Below are 17,052 nucleotides of genomic sequence, written 5' to 3'. Positions count from 1 at the left end.
TTTCCCATGAAGTGATGGGACCAGATGCCATGATCTTCGTTTTCTGAATGTTGAGCTTTAAGCCAACTTTTTCACTTTCCACTTTCACTTTCATCAAGAGGCTTTTTAGTTCCTCTTCCCTTTCTGCCATAAGGGTGGTGTCATCTGCATATCTGAGGTTATTGATATTTCTCCCGGCAATCTTGATTCTATCTTGTGCTTCTTCCAGCCCAGCGTTTCTCATGATGTACTCTGCATTGAACATAGATGTGTGTAAAAGAAGAAAACATTTCCTCCTGTGTGTGTGTCCTTGACTCACACGCTTTGACCATGCTGCCTTTTGACTCCCCATGTGTGTGGGTTGTCCACACGTTAAGCTGTTCTCTACAGGGCCAACTGGGGTGTCCTGTGATTCTGTGCAGTTCTGACCTCCCTAGAGAGAGCCTCAGGCCACCCCCCGCCCCATGTTAAGGGCTCAGCCCTGCAAAACTGCTCCCTCCAGCTTCAGATGTCAGTTTCAAACCCCAGGTTGTCACCCATGCTGCTGACCATTCGGCTGTAAATCCGGGTTTCCAGGACTCCTCCCTTGGGTTTGACAGTTGGCTCCAGTAGCGCACAGAACTCAGGGCAACACACTGACTTGTTTATTATAAAAAAGAAATGATAAAGGATACAAGTGCGCATCCAGATGGAAGGGATACACAGGCAAGGTGTGGGGAGGGGCACCAGCTGCCATGCTCCCCTCCAGACACCAGCCTTGCAGCTCCAGAAGCTCTCCAAACCCCCCGACTTCGGGAAATTGTATGGAGGCGTCTTCACTTAGGCATGACCGACCATAAACTCACTGTTTATTCCTCCTGCCTTCCTAGTCAATAGAGCGTGGAGCTGAAACTTCCAAGCTTCTAATCATGGCTTGGTCTTTCTGGGGGTCAGCCCCCACTCAGGAGCCACCAAGCATCACCTCATTAGAACAGAATACTCTATCACCCAGGAAAGTCCAAGGTATTTAGTTCCTGTGCCAGGAAGTGGAGGCAGAGACCAACATACACTTTTTCTATTATTTCACAGTGTACGTATATTACTTTGAGATCCCAATTTTATTTCCTTTGGATATATACCCGTATATATATATATGTATGTATGTATAAGGTACCCACTCCAGTATTTTTAGGCTTCCCTTGTGGCTCAGACGGTAAAGAATCCACCTGCAATGCAGGAGACCCGGCTTCAGTCCCTGGGTTGGGAAGATCCCCTGGAGAAGGGAAAGGCAACCCACTCCAGAGTTCTGGCCTGGAGAATTCCATGGATTGTGTAGTCCATGGGGTCACAGAGTTGGACACAGCTGAGCGACTTTCACTTTCACTTTCATATACCCAGTAGTGGGGTTGTTGCATTCTATGGTAACTCTATGTTAATTCATTTTTTTGAGGAGCCTCCATACTTTTTTCCATAACGACTGAACCAATTTACATTCCTTCCAACAGTGGACAAGGTTCCCTTTTCCCCACATGCTTGTCATCAACACTTATCTTTCCTCTTCTGATGATAGCCATCCCAACACACGTGAGGTGACACTTCGTTGTGGCTTCGATTTACATTTCCCTAATTCGTGATGTTGCCTAATCTTTTTGTGTACCTGTGAGCCATTTGTATGTCTTCTTGGAGAAATGTTTATTCACTTCCTTTGCCCATTTTTAAACCAGGTTATCCGGGGATCTTCTGCTGTTGAGTTTAGGAGTTCTTTATACATTTGGATACTAACGCCTTATCAGATACATGGTTTGTAAATCCTCTCTCCCACTCCGTAGATCGCCTGTTCATTTTGTTGATGGTTTCCTCTGCGGCACGCCAGCTTTTACTTTCACGTGCTTCTAGTTGTCTGTTTTCACTTTTGTTGCCTGTGTTTTTGGTGTCGAGTTTGAATTTCTAGCAAGCTCCTGGGGGATACTAAGAGTCCTGGACCTGGGATAATACTTTGAGTAGCCTTTCCCAGTGTTTCTGTGGTAAAGAATCCACCTGCAATGCAGGAGACGCGGGTTCCATCCCTGGGTCGGGAGGATCCCCTGGAGAAGGGCGTGGCAACCCACTCCAGTGTTCTTGTGTGGAGATCCCATGGGCTGAGGAGCCTGGCAGGCTACAGTCCACGGGGTCACGAAGAGTCGGACACGACTGGAGCAACTTAACACAGCCTTGGGCTAGAGGCACAGCCAGCCCTTCACAGGGGAGGGAAAGTGTAGGTAGTCCCCCTAGCAATGTCGGAGAATCACTGAAAAAATTAAACCAGTATTATCCTGGAGATGTGAAAGCCCCCAAAATCTCCTGGCTTTCTGCTGAAGCCACTCTTAACTGTGAAAGTTGGATGGCTTGAGAGCCTTTATGGGCACTTAATACCCTGCAAGGCTGGACAGGCTATCATTTAGATATAAAGACTTTGGGTTTCATTCAACAGACTCGTCTCTTCTGTGTCATATGGTGACAGATGTCAACATGCGTGTTGCTCCAGACAAGAACTGTCATGCCTATATTTCATAAACAGGTACTTGTCACTTGATAGAATCAGGTCAGAGGAGCTTCAGAATTAACCTTGAACTCTAAAGCTTCCCTTTTCTGTAATCACTCTGTTGCTGTCTGTAAATGATTCTCTTTGAAAGTAGGGCGTAGGAACCGAGTTTGGAACATAAACGTGGACATTTTGCTCACTTACCTTCCCCTTGTGTCTGCCTCCCTAAGCTTTCTGGACTCCTGAGTTAGGAAGGGCAGAGGCTCCTTTGACTGAAGAAGGATCAATGAATGAATGGTGTCTGGGCTTTAATAAAACGACAGGTGTGTAAACAGAAATGGATGGGCATCTGTTTAAACGGAAAATTCTCTGCATTAGTTCCTGAAGTGGTCTGTTCTTGCATATTAAATTTTCTATACAGATAAATATTCAAGACAAAAGGTGAAAATATAGTATATTAATCATTTTCTCAACAGAAGAGTCATCAAAGCCTAGATAGTCGATTATGTTATCGGTAATATATTGTTCCTTTTAATAAAATAAACGTGAGCACAGGGTAGGGCAGGGAGGTTCCTGTAGGAGTGAAGCCTGAGCAACAGTGGTACTTTGGGATCGAGAAGGAGGCTTCCTCCTGGAGCGGTAACTGTTAATAAATAGCCCACTAATAAGTAGAAACATCAAGGAATAAATCAGATTTTGTAAAGTGAAGCTGAGACACCACCTCGATTTATACACTACTCTCCTCTCCTCTCCTTTGAGAGACGGTGAACCCCTCAGTTTCCCAACAAGGGCCACGGTAATTAAGTCCATGTGTAGCCAATTGCCTTTATTGAGTGTAAGTGAATTTATAGGCAGCAAGTGACACTTTCGGAGGCTTCTGTGTGGTGGCACAAGCTGCTCTCTTTAGAACGCAGGAGAAATTTATGAGCCTGCTGACATTAATGGAGGTGGTTGGAAGACTTGGGGAGCGGGGCGCCGGCCGGAAACCCCTCCATCCATATATTTTTCATACTTGATGAAACACAGATAAATCTCTGTCCTGGGCATCTGAAACGGTGGGACCGCTGAAGCTCGATGTCAGAGCTCAGGGGGGAGATTTATCATTTTAGGAGTTCTGCTTTCTAAATCACTGCAGACTCGAGAGCTGGTCCTTTTCACGTTTGTGCAAGAATTTTTGACAATATGCATAAATTCTTAATCAGCCCGAACTTTACCAAGTGTTCAGAGCCTCACGTTTGCTAACTGAAATATAGAAGGCATGGGTGTTCTTCCTCCTCAAGCTCCTTTAAATAAAATAATATGAAAGCAGGTAGCTCTGTCTAAGGTATTTTTATAAGAAAGCAACATTAATTATTGAATATTCTGTAAGAAATTAACATTGCCCATCCCCCATTAAAATTGTCACATATAAATTATAGTTTCTAGAGCTGGAAGGGACTTTAGAAATTGTCTGATAGGCACACAATACTTACTTTTTAACAATGAATGAGCAGACCTAGCTCAACAGCATCATTTGACACAAGGAAACTCACCAGGTTCCTCCAGCTCAGGCTCCTCCAACTCAAATCACACCTCTAATTGGTGACTGCAGCCCTGGTTTCTTCATTTCCAGTTAAATACCATTTTCATTATACATTTAGCTCCCACTAAATGCTTCCTTATTGGGTCTACAGATTTATTTTAATGCTTTATTACTGAAACCTAAACCACTCGTGTGCTTTCTGTGGCCATCAGCTCAGCTCTGCCCGTGGGTCTGGGTAAAGTGTACCGCAGGGCAGCCGACCTGGCAGGTTCTCTGGTTGCTCCACACTTGGCCCTGCTGGGGCAGCTGCTGAAATTGCACAAACCTCAGTTTTCTCATCTGAAAAATATTGACAGAAGCAAGCCACCTCTCAGGGCTTTTGGGGGAATTAAAAGAGATCATGATAGCAAGTTCTGAGCACAGAGTGCTTAAAAAATGAGTATATTGCTATGGAAGATTCTTTGCAGATCATTTCAACGTGATTGCTTGATCAGGTTATCCAGAAATAACATTGTATTTTCTTTTTTCAAAAATTAATTAATATATTGTTCTTGACTGCTCCAGGTCTTTGCTGCTGTGCGTGGGCCTTCTCTGGTTTCAGGGAGCGGGGGCTGCTCTCCAGTTGCGGGGCTTGGCCTTCTCATTGCTGTGGCTTCTCTCGTTGCAGAGCATGGGCTCTGGAGCTCAGGGGTTGTGGCACACGGGCTTAGTTGCCCCGCAGCATGTGAAATCCTCCCAGATCAGGGATCAAGCCTGTGTTCGCTGCACTGGCAGGCGTATTCTTATCCACTGGACCACCAGGGAAGCTCCAGCACTGCATTTTTAAACCAAGATCCAAGGTCGTCACATTTAAGCCCTTCGGCTTACAGTAGAGAACCAGCAGCTGATGGAGAATGGAATCTACCTTCTAGGGCCCTAGGACCTTGCCTGAAAGGGCAGGAAATAGCTGGAAAGGCCATCTGACTTGAAGAGGGCTCTGCTGCTCCTGAAATCATCAGCTTTGCCCAACAAATGCCCAGTCTTGAGGCTGATATTGGTTTCAGCCCTGTCTTGAGGCCGATACAGGTTACATGACATAAATGGCAGTGTAGGAATCTGAAAAGTGAGGAGAAAAATCATCCAACAGAAAATATATGATAGGAGCTACTCAAAGGCATCGCTGGTTCCTCCCTCACCTCCCTCCGATTCCTGCCCTTCTCGGTATCCATGGTAACCTCATCCCGGCTCACAGCGTTCCATTCCATCTCTTGTTTGGTTTACTCCAAACATGAATCCCCACCTGGGGCGTTTGCTCCCCAGAACTCCAGTTGTGGATGTCACTGCCGCCCGGTACCCCCGCTGACATACAGGAGTAGGGGCGGAGGTACCAGGGGAGGGGATCTCAAGCTCCACACGTCCAGAAGTAAGCTGGCACCTCATCCCCTCAGCCCTGCGCCCAACAGCCCCTCATCCCAGCAGATGAGAACCCACCCAGCCAGTCTCTGAGCATCACCCCAACTCCTCGTCTTCTCTCAGCCCAGCACACAGTCGGCTGGAAAACCCCATTAGCTTCAAAATATGCCCCAAGCCCACCGACCTCCCAGAGCTGCAGACAGTAAACCATCTGCCTGCAATGTAGGAGACTCGGGTTCAATCCCTGGTTTGGAAAGATCCCCTGGAGAAGGGAACGGCACCCCACTTCAGTATCCTTGCCTGAAGATTCCTTTGGACAGAGGAGCCTGGAGGGCTCCAGTCCATGGGGTCGCAGAGAGTCAGACACAACTGAGCGACTAACACTGCTTCTACTATACACCGACCTCCCAGGACTCTGACTTCGCTGCTGCCTGAGGTCCAAGAGGCATCACACCCAGCCTGGAGGCAGTAGCCTCTGAACCCTCCTCCCCACAACCAGTCTGGCTCCCCAAATCTGTTTTTGGGTTAATGACAGCGTATTCACGACGTATGGCTGAGTCCATAACAGTATCACTCAGACTTACAAACCTACTTAGTGACTTAAAAGCACACTGTGGTGCTGCTCCCACGGTCTCTACAGGTAGGAGTCTGGGCTTAGCTGCGTCCTCTCTTCGGGGTCTCACAAGGCTGCAGCCCAGGGTCTCATCTGCACCCACACCCTCCGGGCTGTGGGCAGCAGTCAGCGACTCTGGGCTGCCGGAGCACGGGCCTCAGTCCCTTGCTGTGGGCTGGAGGTGTCGTCACGCTTGTGTGTAGTGCTAGCTCCAAGCCAGTCCCAGTCCCAGGCCCACTCAAGAGGAAGGAGGTGCACAAAGGCATGGGCCCAGAGTCTGTGGACCCAGAGAGCAGGGATCATCCTGTCAAAACCTAAAGTGAGTCATGCCCCTTCCCTGTAAAGTGGCTCCCTTTCCTCTCCAGGAGGGCGAGTGTCCTGTGGCCACCAACTAAGGCCTGGCTCTTCTCGGGGCAACCCAGGGACACCTCCTTGGAGCATGGCCGTGGGCATCTAGCACCTGGGGGATGTGCTTCTATAGTTTCTGCTCCCAGAACTCCCCTCGGTGCATGAGAGGAGAAGGGAGACTAGAGGCTTCCACTTATGTTACTGACTCCTTATGCTGTAGGATGAAGAAGTATATGTTGCGATTGTTTTCTTGGTTCATAGCCAACTTGTCTGTGTTCTGCTTTCTCTCTCTGCTGCTCCTGCTGCTGCTAAGTCACGTCAGTCATGTCCGACTCTGTGCGACCCCGTAGACGGCAGCCTACCAGGCTCTGCCATCCCTGGGATTCTCCAGGCAAGAACACTGGAGTGGGTTGCCATTTCCTTCTCCAATGCATGAAAGTGAAAAGTGAAAGTGAAGTCGCTCAGTCGTGTCCGACTCTTAGCGACACCATGGACTGCAGCCCACCAGGCTCCTCGGTCCATGGAATTTTCCAGGCAGGAGTACTGGAGTGGGGTGCCATTGCCTTCTCTGACTCACTTGTTATTTCAGAGAGGACTTTTAGGTTTCCAAGTCTTTACAAATTAGACACGAGTGTTTATTCCCAGTAATATAAATAGACCCGTGGTAGGAAAATGCAATATTATATACATCAGGAAAAGCACTATAATCATTTCAGATCATGCAGAAAAACTATCTGATGAGGTGGAATGCCCACTTCTTATTTTAAAAATTCTAAAACAGAGAAGAGTTAATTCTTAGCATAATAAAAATGGAAGCTGAATAAAAAACAAGGATTTGTTTAATCTTTTGTTTACTCTCTTTCCCTGTGCCCAGAACAGTATCTGGCACATAGTTCTAAACGCGTGCGTGAATGAATGAAACAGCAAGTATTTTTTAAAACAAAAGAGAGATCTGCACCTAATGAGGAAACACTACAGGTTGGTTGTCCCACAAATGGAAAGGAAAATATGGATGCTTTTGTCCCCTAATACTTTGTGCCTGCATGCTCAGTCGCTCAGTCATGTCCAGCTGTTTGGGACCCTGTAGACTGTAGGCCGCCAGACTCCTCTGTCCATGGAATTTTCCAGGCAAGAATACTGAAATGGGTTGGTTGCCATTTCCTACTCCGGGCCTAATAATTAATACCATAGTATACATTTTTGTCAGTATAGTGACATTGAAAGGAAAGAAGGATATTTTTAAGAAAGTAGAAAAACATTTTTTTAAAAAAATCAGTGATAGACTAACTGTGAAAGAGAGAGATATGAAAGTTTAAGAAGTTTAAGACATCTACAAATGTTGAAGAAATTTTAAAAGACTTGAATAAATGGTGAGATGCGTCGTGTTTCTGGTTAAATGGAAAGATGGCATGACTGCTGTGGGTAATTTATAGACAGGACACAATTTCAATTAAAATCCCAACAGGATTATTTATTGAACTTGAAAACATAATTATTAAAGTCATTAGGATTAAAATTGGGAAATAAGAACAATAAGGAAGGACAAATAGCACTGTGTTTTCAAGAATATTATAAAGAAAAATAAGGTAAATGCCTTACACTAATATCAAAGTGCAAGCATAACTCAGTGAAATAAAGAAGAGAGTCCCAGAACCGACAAACATAGATGGGAATAAATAGCATGTGATAAATTAAGTTTAAAAAGTAATAGGAATGGGAAAAATACACTTGCAATAACTAGATTGCCTTAATTGCTAAAGCCAACAAGCAGGAGAAAACAGAGGATTTAACTTCCCTGGAGAAAGGTCACAATTTTCCAACTATAGAAACAGAGATTTTTTCCACTGTTAAAATTACAGGGTCTATGTAGTAATCGAACCCTAAAATAAGACAGAAAGGAAGCCAACCAAAAATAAAATTTATTTTTTTATTATAAATTGTTTTACTTTATAGTTTTATTTAATTATCAACATGATTCCTATTTGCTGTAACAAGTAAAATAATACTGAAATATACACAGAAAAAAAATCAGTCTTCTCCTCCCTCTAGCCCCTGCCTCGTAGCTAATCCAGATGAACAGCGCTTGCCTTCCCCTGCCCCTGGCAAGCGTAAGCATACACTTGTTTGAGGCTCTCCTGTCCACATTGAATCGGTAATGCCATTAAACCATCACCAACTCAGTGGACATGAACTTGGGCAAACTCCAGGAGATAGTGAGGGACAGGGAGGCCTGGGCCGCTGCAATCCATGGGTCGCAAATAGAACACGACTTAGCGACTGAACAAGTCCTATCCCCTTTTATTTCGATAACCCAGATCGCTCCCCAGCCCAGTTTTTCCCCTTCATATTCTGTCTTTAGCATCCCCTCTGTTCACTTAGCACTTCCCCTGGTGGCTCAGTGGTGAAGACCCTGCCTGCCAGTGCAGAAGACATAGGTTCGATCCCTGGGTCAGGAAGATCCCCTGGGGAAGGAAATGCCAACCCACTCCAGTATTCTTGCCTGGAAAATTCCACAGACAGGGGAACCTGGGCTACAGTTCATAGGGTCGCAAATAGTCACACACAGCTTAGTAACTAAACAATAACACCTGTTCACACAGAGTCGAGTCATCCTCATGGAACTGAATGTGTTCATCCACCTAAATATTTATTCAGTGCTGGTGGTGAAAAGCTAAAGCGGAGCAGGTGAAGCTTAGTCCCATGCCAGATTCCACACTGGGGCTTAACCACAGTTACATAACCATTCCCTGCAGTCTGAGTATTTTCAGTTTCTTATTACAGTTTTTATTTTTTACAGCTTTTGCTAGCACAAAAATGCATCACAAAACTTTAATATTTCTGCTTTTAGTTCAGTAGGGATTCCCAATAGTGGAATTGTGGGGTTAAATGTGTACATACGAAAGGTCCATGCGTGTGAAAGTGCATGCCTGAATGCTCAGTCGTGTCCAACTCTTTGTGACCCTGTGGACTGTAGCCTACCAGCCTTCTCTGTCCGTAGAATTCTCCAGGCAAGAATACTGGAGTGGATTTCCATTCCCTTTGCCGGAGGATCTTCCTGACCCAAGGATCGAACCCAGGTCTCTTGCATTACAGGCAATTCTTTACCATCTGAGCCACCAGGGATGCCCACGTATGAAAGGTTTACAATGCAAACTTGATAGCTGAAGACAAGCAATCCATTGTCTAAGGATTTTTGACAAAGCCAGTAAGTGACTGTGAGTAGGGGGATCCTGGGCATCTAGGCAGAAGCCCAAGGTTAGCATCTTGGCTCTTCCCAGATGGAATTGTTTGCCTTTGGAAGAGTCATATAAACTCTCACATTTTCCAGTTCCCTCCTTTGCAAAATGGAGAGAAGGGCTCATCTCACAGAATTTCTGTAAGGATGAAATGGAAACAGTTTGTGAACGGCGTCTGTATAAATGCTGTGTAAACCTGCATGCAACAAACCCACATGCAATGATCATTTCTACTTAATAAGTGAGTCCAAGAGGAAAGGAGTGCATGCATGCTCAGTCGTTCAGTTGTGTCTGACTCTTCACAGTCCCATGAACTGTAGCCCGCCAGGCTCCTCTGTCCCTTGGATTCTCCAGGCAAGAATACTGATGTGGGTTGCCATACCCTCTGCCAGGGGATCTTCCTGACCCAGGGATCGAACCTGGGTCTCCTGCATTGCAGGCAGATTCTTTACCACTGAGCCACCAAGGAGACAGCTACACAAATGCCCTAGCATGTATCCAAGTGTCAGTCAACGTCAGTAACAGCTGCTGCTGCTGCTGCTAAGTTGCTTCAGTCGTGTCCGACTCTGTGTGACCCCATGGACTGCAGCCTACCAGGCTCCTCCACCCATGGGATTTTCCAGGCAAGAGTACTGGAGTGGGTTGCCATTGCCTTCTCTGATCAGTAACAGCTAAAGAAACGCAAAAGCAAATTCAAGTTGTGCTTCCATTTTACACCCAAACTGGTCTAAACCAAGGCGTCCGAGGAAGAGGAATGCTAATGCACTGGTGAGACGGGTGAAACAGACCACAGGGGGCTCAGGACTGACTGCCCGTTTGCGTTTGAATTCTGCTCTTGCCAGGATGGGACTGGGGCTTTTCTCTGTGGACTTCCATCATCAGCACCCCCACCCCACCCCAGAATAATTGACTTGGGCAAGGGGTTATAGTTACACCGAATTTTATGTCCTCCTGTTTAAAATAATGAGCCATCGGCATCCTGTGCAGAGCCTCTGACTTCCGAGAAGAGGTTGCTGCTGCTCGGAGATGCTCATGAGGTGTGAACGAGGTCACCTGAATTGCTGTGAGTTCTGATGCTCAGGCATTCCAGACGGATCAGGCCAGCCCCTCTCCGTCTGAGTGCAAGAGAGTTCCTGTGCCCGATCCCTGGCTTCTGCCTCCAGACCTTGAAGCCATTTTTCAGGCACAGTAAGGAAGTAGCAGGGCTTCCCAGGTGGCTCAGCAGTACAGAATCCACCTGCCAAGCGGGAGACGCAGGTTCAATCCCTGAGTTGGGAAGATCCCCTGGAGAAGGAAATGGCAACCCGCTCCAGTGTTCCTGCCTGAGAAATGCCATGGACAGAGGAACCTGGCAGAGGACGTGGAGTTAAAAAGAGTTGGACGTGACCTAGTGACTAAACAACAAGAAAGGAAATGGCAGCAAGGTGGTCTGATTATGCGACAGATACCACTTGTACAAAATAAAATGGGGGCTACCTCCCACCTCCCTATGTAAGATGAGGAGGCGGCAGATCTGTTGGCCACTGGCCTTGGACACAGTGGGGACCCACTTCCATGATGCCTCAGGCAGGGGCTATTCTCTTAGGCTCTGAAATGTGCGGGACAAATATATCTTCAGGGCCAAAGAGACATTGAAATCCCAGTCATGGACCAAGGGTTTGGATTGGGATTTGGGGAGAAAATTAAGTGAGAACAGTATGGGATCAAACCACGTATGGCTGTGGTTTCAGAGTCTTTGTGAACCCTGCCTGGAAGCCCATTTAGGGAGGAGATGGTGCAGGTCCCACTCAAGAGCCTGAGACTCAGAGGCCATTATCCTAGGTATGCAACATGCGGGTGATGCTTTCCAAGTCAAGAACTAAGGTTGGTAGCGATCGAAGAAGCTGGAAGAATGTCAGAAATGTCAGGAGCTTTCCAATGCGGGAGCAGCTGGCAGGCATCATCACTCAGAAGGCTAATTCTCTGGCGAGGCGGGGGCCTGGCTGGCTTCTCAGATTCTTTGATAATTTTTCAGGGGTGATCCAGGTTTCGTGCTGGGGAGGTATCATTTGATTTTGAGAAATATTCAACCATCTCTAATTTATTGACAAATCTCAAATTTGATAAATATATTTCATATTCAGAGTTCCTATTCAAATTTTCCTATTTTCAATTTTATTTTGCTTTATTTATTTCATTTTTTAATTGACAAAGCAAAAGACTTTATTGGGAAGGGGCACTGGGGTGGAGAGCAGGAAGGTAAGGGAATCCAGGAGAACTGCTCTTCCAAGGTGCTTTTTAGGGGCTTCTCAGGTGGCATTAGTGGTAAAGAATCTGCCTGCTAAGCAGGAGACTGCAGGTTTGATCCTTGGGTGGGGAAGATCCCCTGGAGGAGGAAATGGCAACCCACTCCAGTGCTCTTGCCTGGAAAATTCCATGAACAGAGGAGCCTGGGGGGCTGCAGTCCATGGGTCGCACAGAGTCAGACAGGACTGAGCAAATTCAGAACTGCCCCCACCATAATCCCCATGAGATGTGCCAGCATTGGCTCGGAGGTGATGAAATGCTCAGAGCTCACAAATAGCTGGTGAGTCCTGTCTTATCAAGTGCCACGTTCGTTTCTCAGACTTCGCGTTTTCGGATGATTCTCACCTCTTATTTCTCCTGTTCTGTCGATCTGGGTGAAATGTCTGTAGTTGAGGTTATTTTTCATGCAGCCATGTGATGAGTTCCATTTTCCGCATCACTCGGTCCATCTGGCAGTTTGGATGCCCATTTGGAGAACCGGCTTCAGCCTTGCCTGTTGCAGCAATTTGAGAGCAAATGGAAACTGGTTGGTGGGGGCAGGAAGGGTGTGGAGTGGGGATGTGGCAGGCAGTGTACAGCAGTGGCGGATTCTAGCACGCACCGCATGGCAATTTTGAAAATCAGCAAAATGATGAAAGTTGAAGATAAATGTCTGTGAAATTAAGATTTAAACTATAATTGAGGGAAAGCTGTGACATAAATAACCACCATTTACCAAGTCCGGATCTTTACCACATAATAATTTTGCAGATGGTGACTGTGGCTTTGAAATCAGGAGATGATTGCTTCTTGGAAGGAAAGCTATGAAAAACCTAGATATTGAGTTGAAAAGCAAAGACATCACTTTGCCAAGAAAGTTCCATATGGTCAAGGCTGTGGTCTTTCCACCAGTCATGTACGGTCGTGAGAGCTGGACCCTAAAGAAGGCAGAACGCCAAAGAATTGATGCCTTCAAACTGTGTTGCTGGAGAAGACTCCTGAGGGTCCCTTGGAGAGCAGAGAGAACAAACCAGTCCATTCTAAATGAAATCAACCCTGAATATTCATTGGAAGGACTGATGCCGAAGCCGAAACTCCAATACTTTGGCCACCTGATGTGAAGAGCCGACTCATTGAAAAAGACCTTGATGCTGGAAAAGATTGAAGGCAGGAGGACGAGAGGGTGTCAGAGGATGAGATGGTGGGATGGCATCACTGATGAATGGACACGAGCTTGGGCAAACTCTGGGAGATGGTGAGGGACAGGGAGGCCAGGCGTGCTGCAGTCCATGGGGTCACAAAGAGTCGGACACGCCTGAGCGACTGAACTGAACTGAACCTAGCGGGTGGTCACCCACCATCCCCAAGGGTGATGCGTCTGTCCACAGACCTCCCCTGCCAGCCGCACGCTGCGCTGTGTCCAGTTCCTTTCAAAGCTACGCTGAGGAGCTGAGTCCCATGCCAACTGAGTGAGCCCCCTGGCAAGGTTCAGGAGACCTGAGAGATTGTATGTAGAAAGGGATGAAGCTGTCCTAAGATGTTTGGGGGGCAATCTGTAGAAGGGATGGGGGCCAAAGCACTGGGGCGGGGGCAGATGGTTAGGGAGCTGCTGGGTGTCGACCTTGACCCAAGGAATGGCCCCAGTTCATCTGGATCCTCACTGCCATGTACCTGCCTTTTTAAAAAGTTCATTTAACAATATCCTTGAGGACACAGTAGAAAATAATTGTAGGACTTAACCCTTGAATACATAGCTTTTCAATATTGTATGTGAGGGACCTGGAGATGAGTGACTGCCTTCTGCTGCACCCCAAACTGTGAAGGCCATTCAAGGTGGGCACCTGCCACCTGTCCAGTTTCAGACTGAGCAGGCCCCTTCTATGGAACCTCATTTTTCACTGAAAAGATGACCGACATTCTGACTGTTCAGACTCAGGTTCGCAGGAGACACTTTCTCAAAAAAGAACCAAGGAAGCTTGAAGGAAAACAGTTGAGGGTATTTGTTGCTAATAATAAAATTCAAGCTTTCTAGCAAAAATTACAAGTTTGGAAATCTTCTAGTCTGAGAGACTGTGAGTCTGAGAGCTTCCCATTGCTTAGCTTTAGAGTCTGAGAATGATGGAGTTGTCATTCAGTTGCTCAGTCGTGTCTGACTCTTTGCAACCCCATGGACTGCAGCAAGCCAGATTTCCCTGTCTTCACTATCTCTAGGAGCCTGCTCAAACTCATGTCCATTGACTCAGTGATGCCATCCAACCATCTCATCCTCTGCTGCCTCCTTCTCCTCCTGCCTTCAATCTTTCCCAGCATCAGGGTTTTTTTCAATGAGTCAGGTCTTCACATGAGGTGGCCAAAGTATTGAAGCTTCAGCATCAGTCCTTCCAATGATTATTCAGGGTTGATTTCCTTTAGGATTTATTGGTTTGATCTCCTTGCTGTCGCAGGGAGTCTCAAGAGTCTTCTCCAACACCACAGTTCAAAAACGTCAATTCTTTAGCGCTCAGCCTTCTTTATGGTCCAGCTCGCACATCCGTACATGACTACTGGAAAAACCATAGCTTTGACTGTATACATCTTTGTCAGCAGAGTGATGTCTCTGCTTTTTAATATGCTGTCTAGGAGTTATTGATGACTGCGATTTTTGATGCTATGCAATGTATATCAGCTTTGGGAAGATCCACATAAGTCAGTGGACCATTAGTTTTGAAATGATCAAGACCTGATGTTACAGAGTCACGTCTGAGTGAAAGATCTGTTCAGCGCACAAGACACATGACTTTTAATTTAGCAGGGAAGGCAAAGTTCTTGATAAGGTTTCAGATTCTACATCACCACCAGCCTTTAGGAAGCTCCCACTCATCAGGCTGTGGTGTGGAGTCAAAGCAGAATATTCACAGCTATCTAAAAGGCTATTAAAACTTTCCTCTCTTTTCTAGTTACACATCCGCGTGAGGCCAGATTTTCTTTCTATACTTCAACCAAAACAACATACTGCAGCAGATTGAATACAGAAGCACATATAAGCATATAAGCATTCCGCTAGGTTCCACTGAGCCAGAACACCAGCACTCTTTAATTTTTTTTCTTCTGGGAAATATGTTCGTTAAAAATGTTACTTATGTGAACACCTAATGGGTTTATTATTGTTGTTTTTAATGAAAATGCATATTTTAGAAAGGTTGCCGTTTTAATACCTAATACAGTAACTATCAATAGCTAGAACTCACATAAACAAAAGCTTTGGGGATCATCAAAAATTATCCAGCGTGTCAAGAGTGGGACTTCCCAGGTGGTCCAGTGGTTAAGACTCTGCCTTTCAATGCAGGGGGTGCAAGTTTGATCCCTGGTCAGGGAACTAAGATCCCACCTGATGCAGGGTACAGCCAAGAATTTTTCAAATAAATAAATAGAACTTGTTTTTTCAAAAAGATTGTCAAGAGCAACTAAGGCCAAAAGTTTGAGAATAAAGAGTCATCTTGAGCATGGGCATCTTCTAACCCTTAGATTCTGGATTAATGGAACAAACCTGATAAATGTTTTCTTTCTCTATATGGAATAAATATAACACTGGTGTCCAAGTAGTTTCTCTTAGAAAAATTAACTTTGTATCCCTTCTGAAATTTCTCAACATTAAATTTCAAATTCTGCCTTTTAGAACATAGAAACTATATGGTTACAGAAAACAATGACTATTCCTATCTCTTAACATGTGGGGCTCAGACTCGCTGAAATCTAAAGCATGCGTGCCTATGTCATGCACGAGTACCAAGTCTGTAATTTGAACCATGCCATGTTTCTGTTTTATTTCAAAATCCTGTGTTTATCCTACATTTTAAACAGGAAGAGATAATTTGTGCTTCTGTCGTCATTCTTAACACAAGCATGGAGTATTGCAATAATTTTTTTTTTTTAAAAGAGGCAGAAGAGGACAGTCTGCTTTAAGGAGAGAGGTCTGACTCAGAGTAACAATTGCTTTGAGGAGAGAAACCTGCTTCTGAATGTCACCAGGTCCTTCTGCTCCGTAGAGACTGCATGTCCGGCCAGCAACTGGCAGGGAGCCCCATCCTAATAACCATCACTCATTTCAGTGAGCTTGAGCAGAGCCATCTCGTCGGGAATGTAGCAGAGAGGACTGCGCTCCTGGATGTTTATTCTGCCTTTTTTTTTTTTCCTCCTCAGGAACTTAACGGGCACTTTTCCTGACTACCCTAATGAAGAAGAAGGAGGTTCCGCTATTATTTTTTCCAACAAGACCCCACAACAGGTACAGATATGCTTGAGAAATAAAATGTAGCTATATCATAATTGCAATCCTTTAAACCTTAGTTAATGAGTTTGCAGGGTTATTAGGTCTTGGTTATGTCCCTACAGATGTTTACATGGAAATACTTTTGATTAAGTGACTTTTGAAGTCACTTAATGTACTTTGAAACTTTTCTAATGAAATTCATGCTTTCTCCTCTCTTTGAAGACTATGTGACAACACGTGATTCTCATCTTCTTAGTAAGTGATGAGCATGGGACCTGAACACCTCGGTAGAAAGGAAGGCAAAAAATATTAACTTATTAAAAAACATTATTTTTTTTAAAACTCTCTGGGAAAGAAACTTAAATATAAAGCGATGTTACTCTATCTCCTTTCATCTGTCAGATTGCTAACATTTTTAGATTGTGACAATAATTGGAGTGGGTAAACATGTGGGGAAAAGTCACTCCCGAACATTGTAGCTGGATACATAAATTAGCATGACATTTTTTGAGGGCCGTGGAATGAGTAAATATCAAAATGTTTATTAAGTATACCCTTTGACCCATAAATGCTATTTAAGGAATTTATACTAAGGAAATAAGAAGACAAGTTGCCATAGGGAACTTGCCATCAGTTCAGTTCAGTTCAGTTGCTCAGTCGTGTCCGACTCTTTGCGACTCCATGAATCGCAGCACACCAGGCCTCCCTGTCCATCACCAACTCCCGGAGTTCACTCAGACTCACGTCCATCGAGTCAGTGATGCCATCCAGCCATCTCATCCTCTGTCGTCCCCTTCTCCTCCTGCCCCCAATCCCTCCCAGCATCAGAGTCTTTTCCAATGAGTCAACTCTTCGCATGAGGTGGCCAAAGTACTGGAGTTTCAGCTTCAGTATCATTCCTTCCAAAGAAATCCCAGGGCTGATCTCCTTCAGAATGGACTGGTTGGA

General features: G+C 45.5%; 1 protein-coding gene across 1 annotated transcript in view; it reads left to right on the top strand.

The window, feature by feature from the left end:
* IQCA1 (IQ motif containing with AAA domain 1) overlaps positions 1–17,052 on the top strand; it is a 187,889-nt gene that overhangs the window by 64,761 nt on the left and 106,076 nt on the right. The window contains exon 7 of the mRNA XM_010862043.1: positions 16,035–16,119. Coding sequence (XP_010860345.1) covers positions 16,035–16,119 — 85 coding nt within the window. The remainder of the gene's footprint in view (positions 1–16,034; positions 16,120–17,052) is intronic.

The sequence above is a fragment of the Bison bison genome, unplaced genomic scaffold, assembly GCF_000754665.1.
Source record: "Bison bison bison isolate TAMUID 2011002044 unplaced genomic scaffold, Bison_UMD1.0 scf7180017864475, whole genome shotgun sequence".
Taxonomy (NCBI): Eukaryota; Metazoa; Chordata; class Mammalia; order Artiodactyla; family Bovidae; genus Bison; species Bison bison.
The sequence above is the reverse complement of the archived record's forward strand: the minus strand, read 5'-3'. Positions and strand labels throughout refer to the sequence as shown.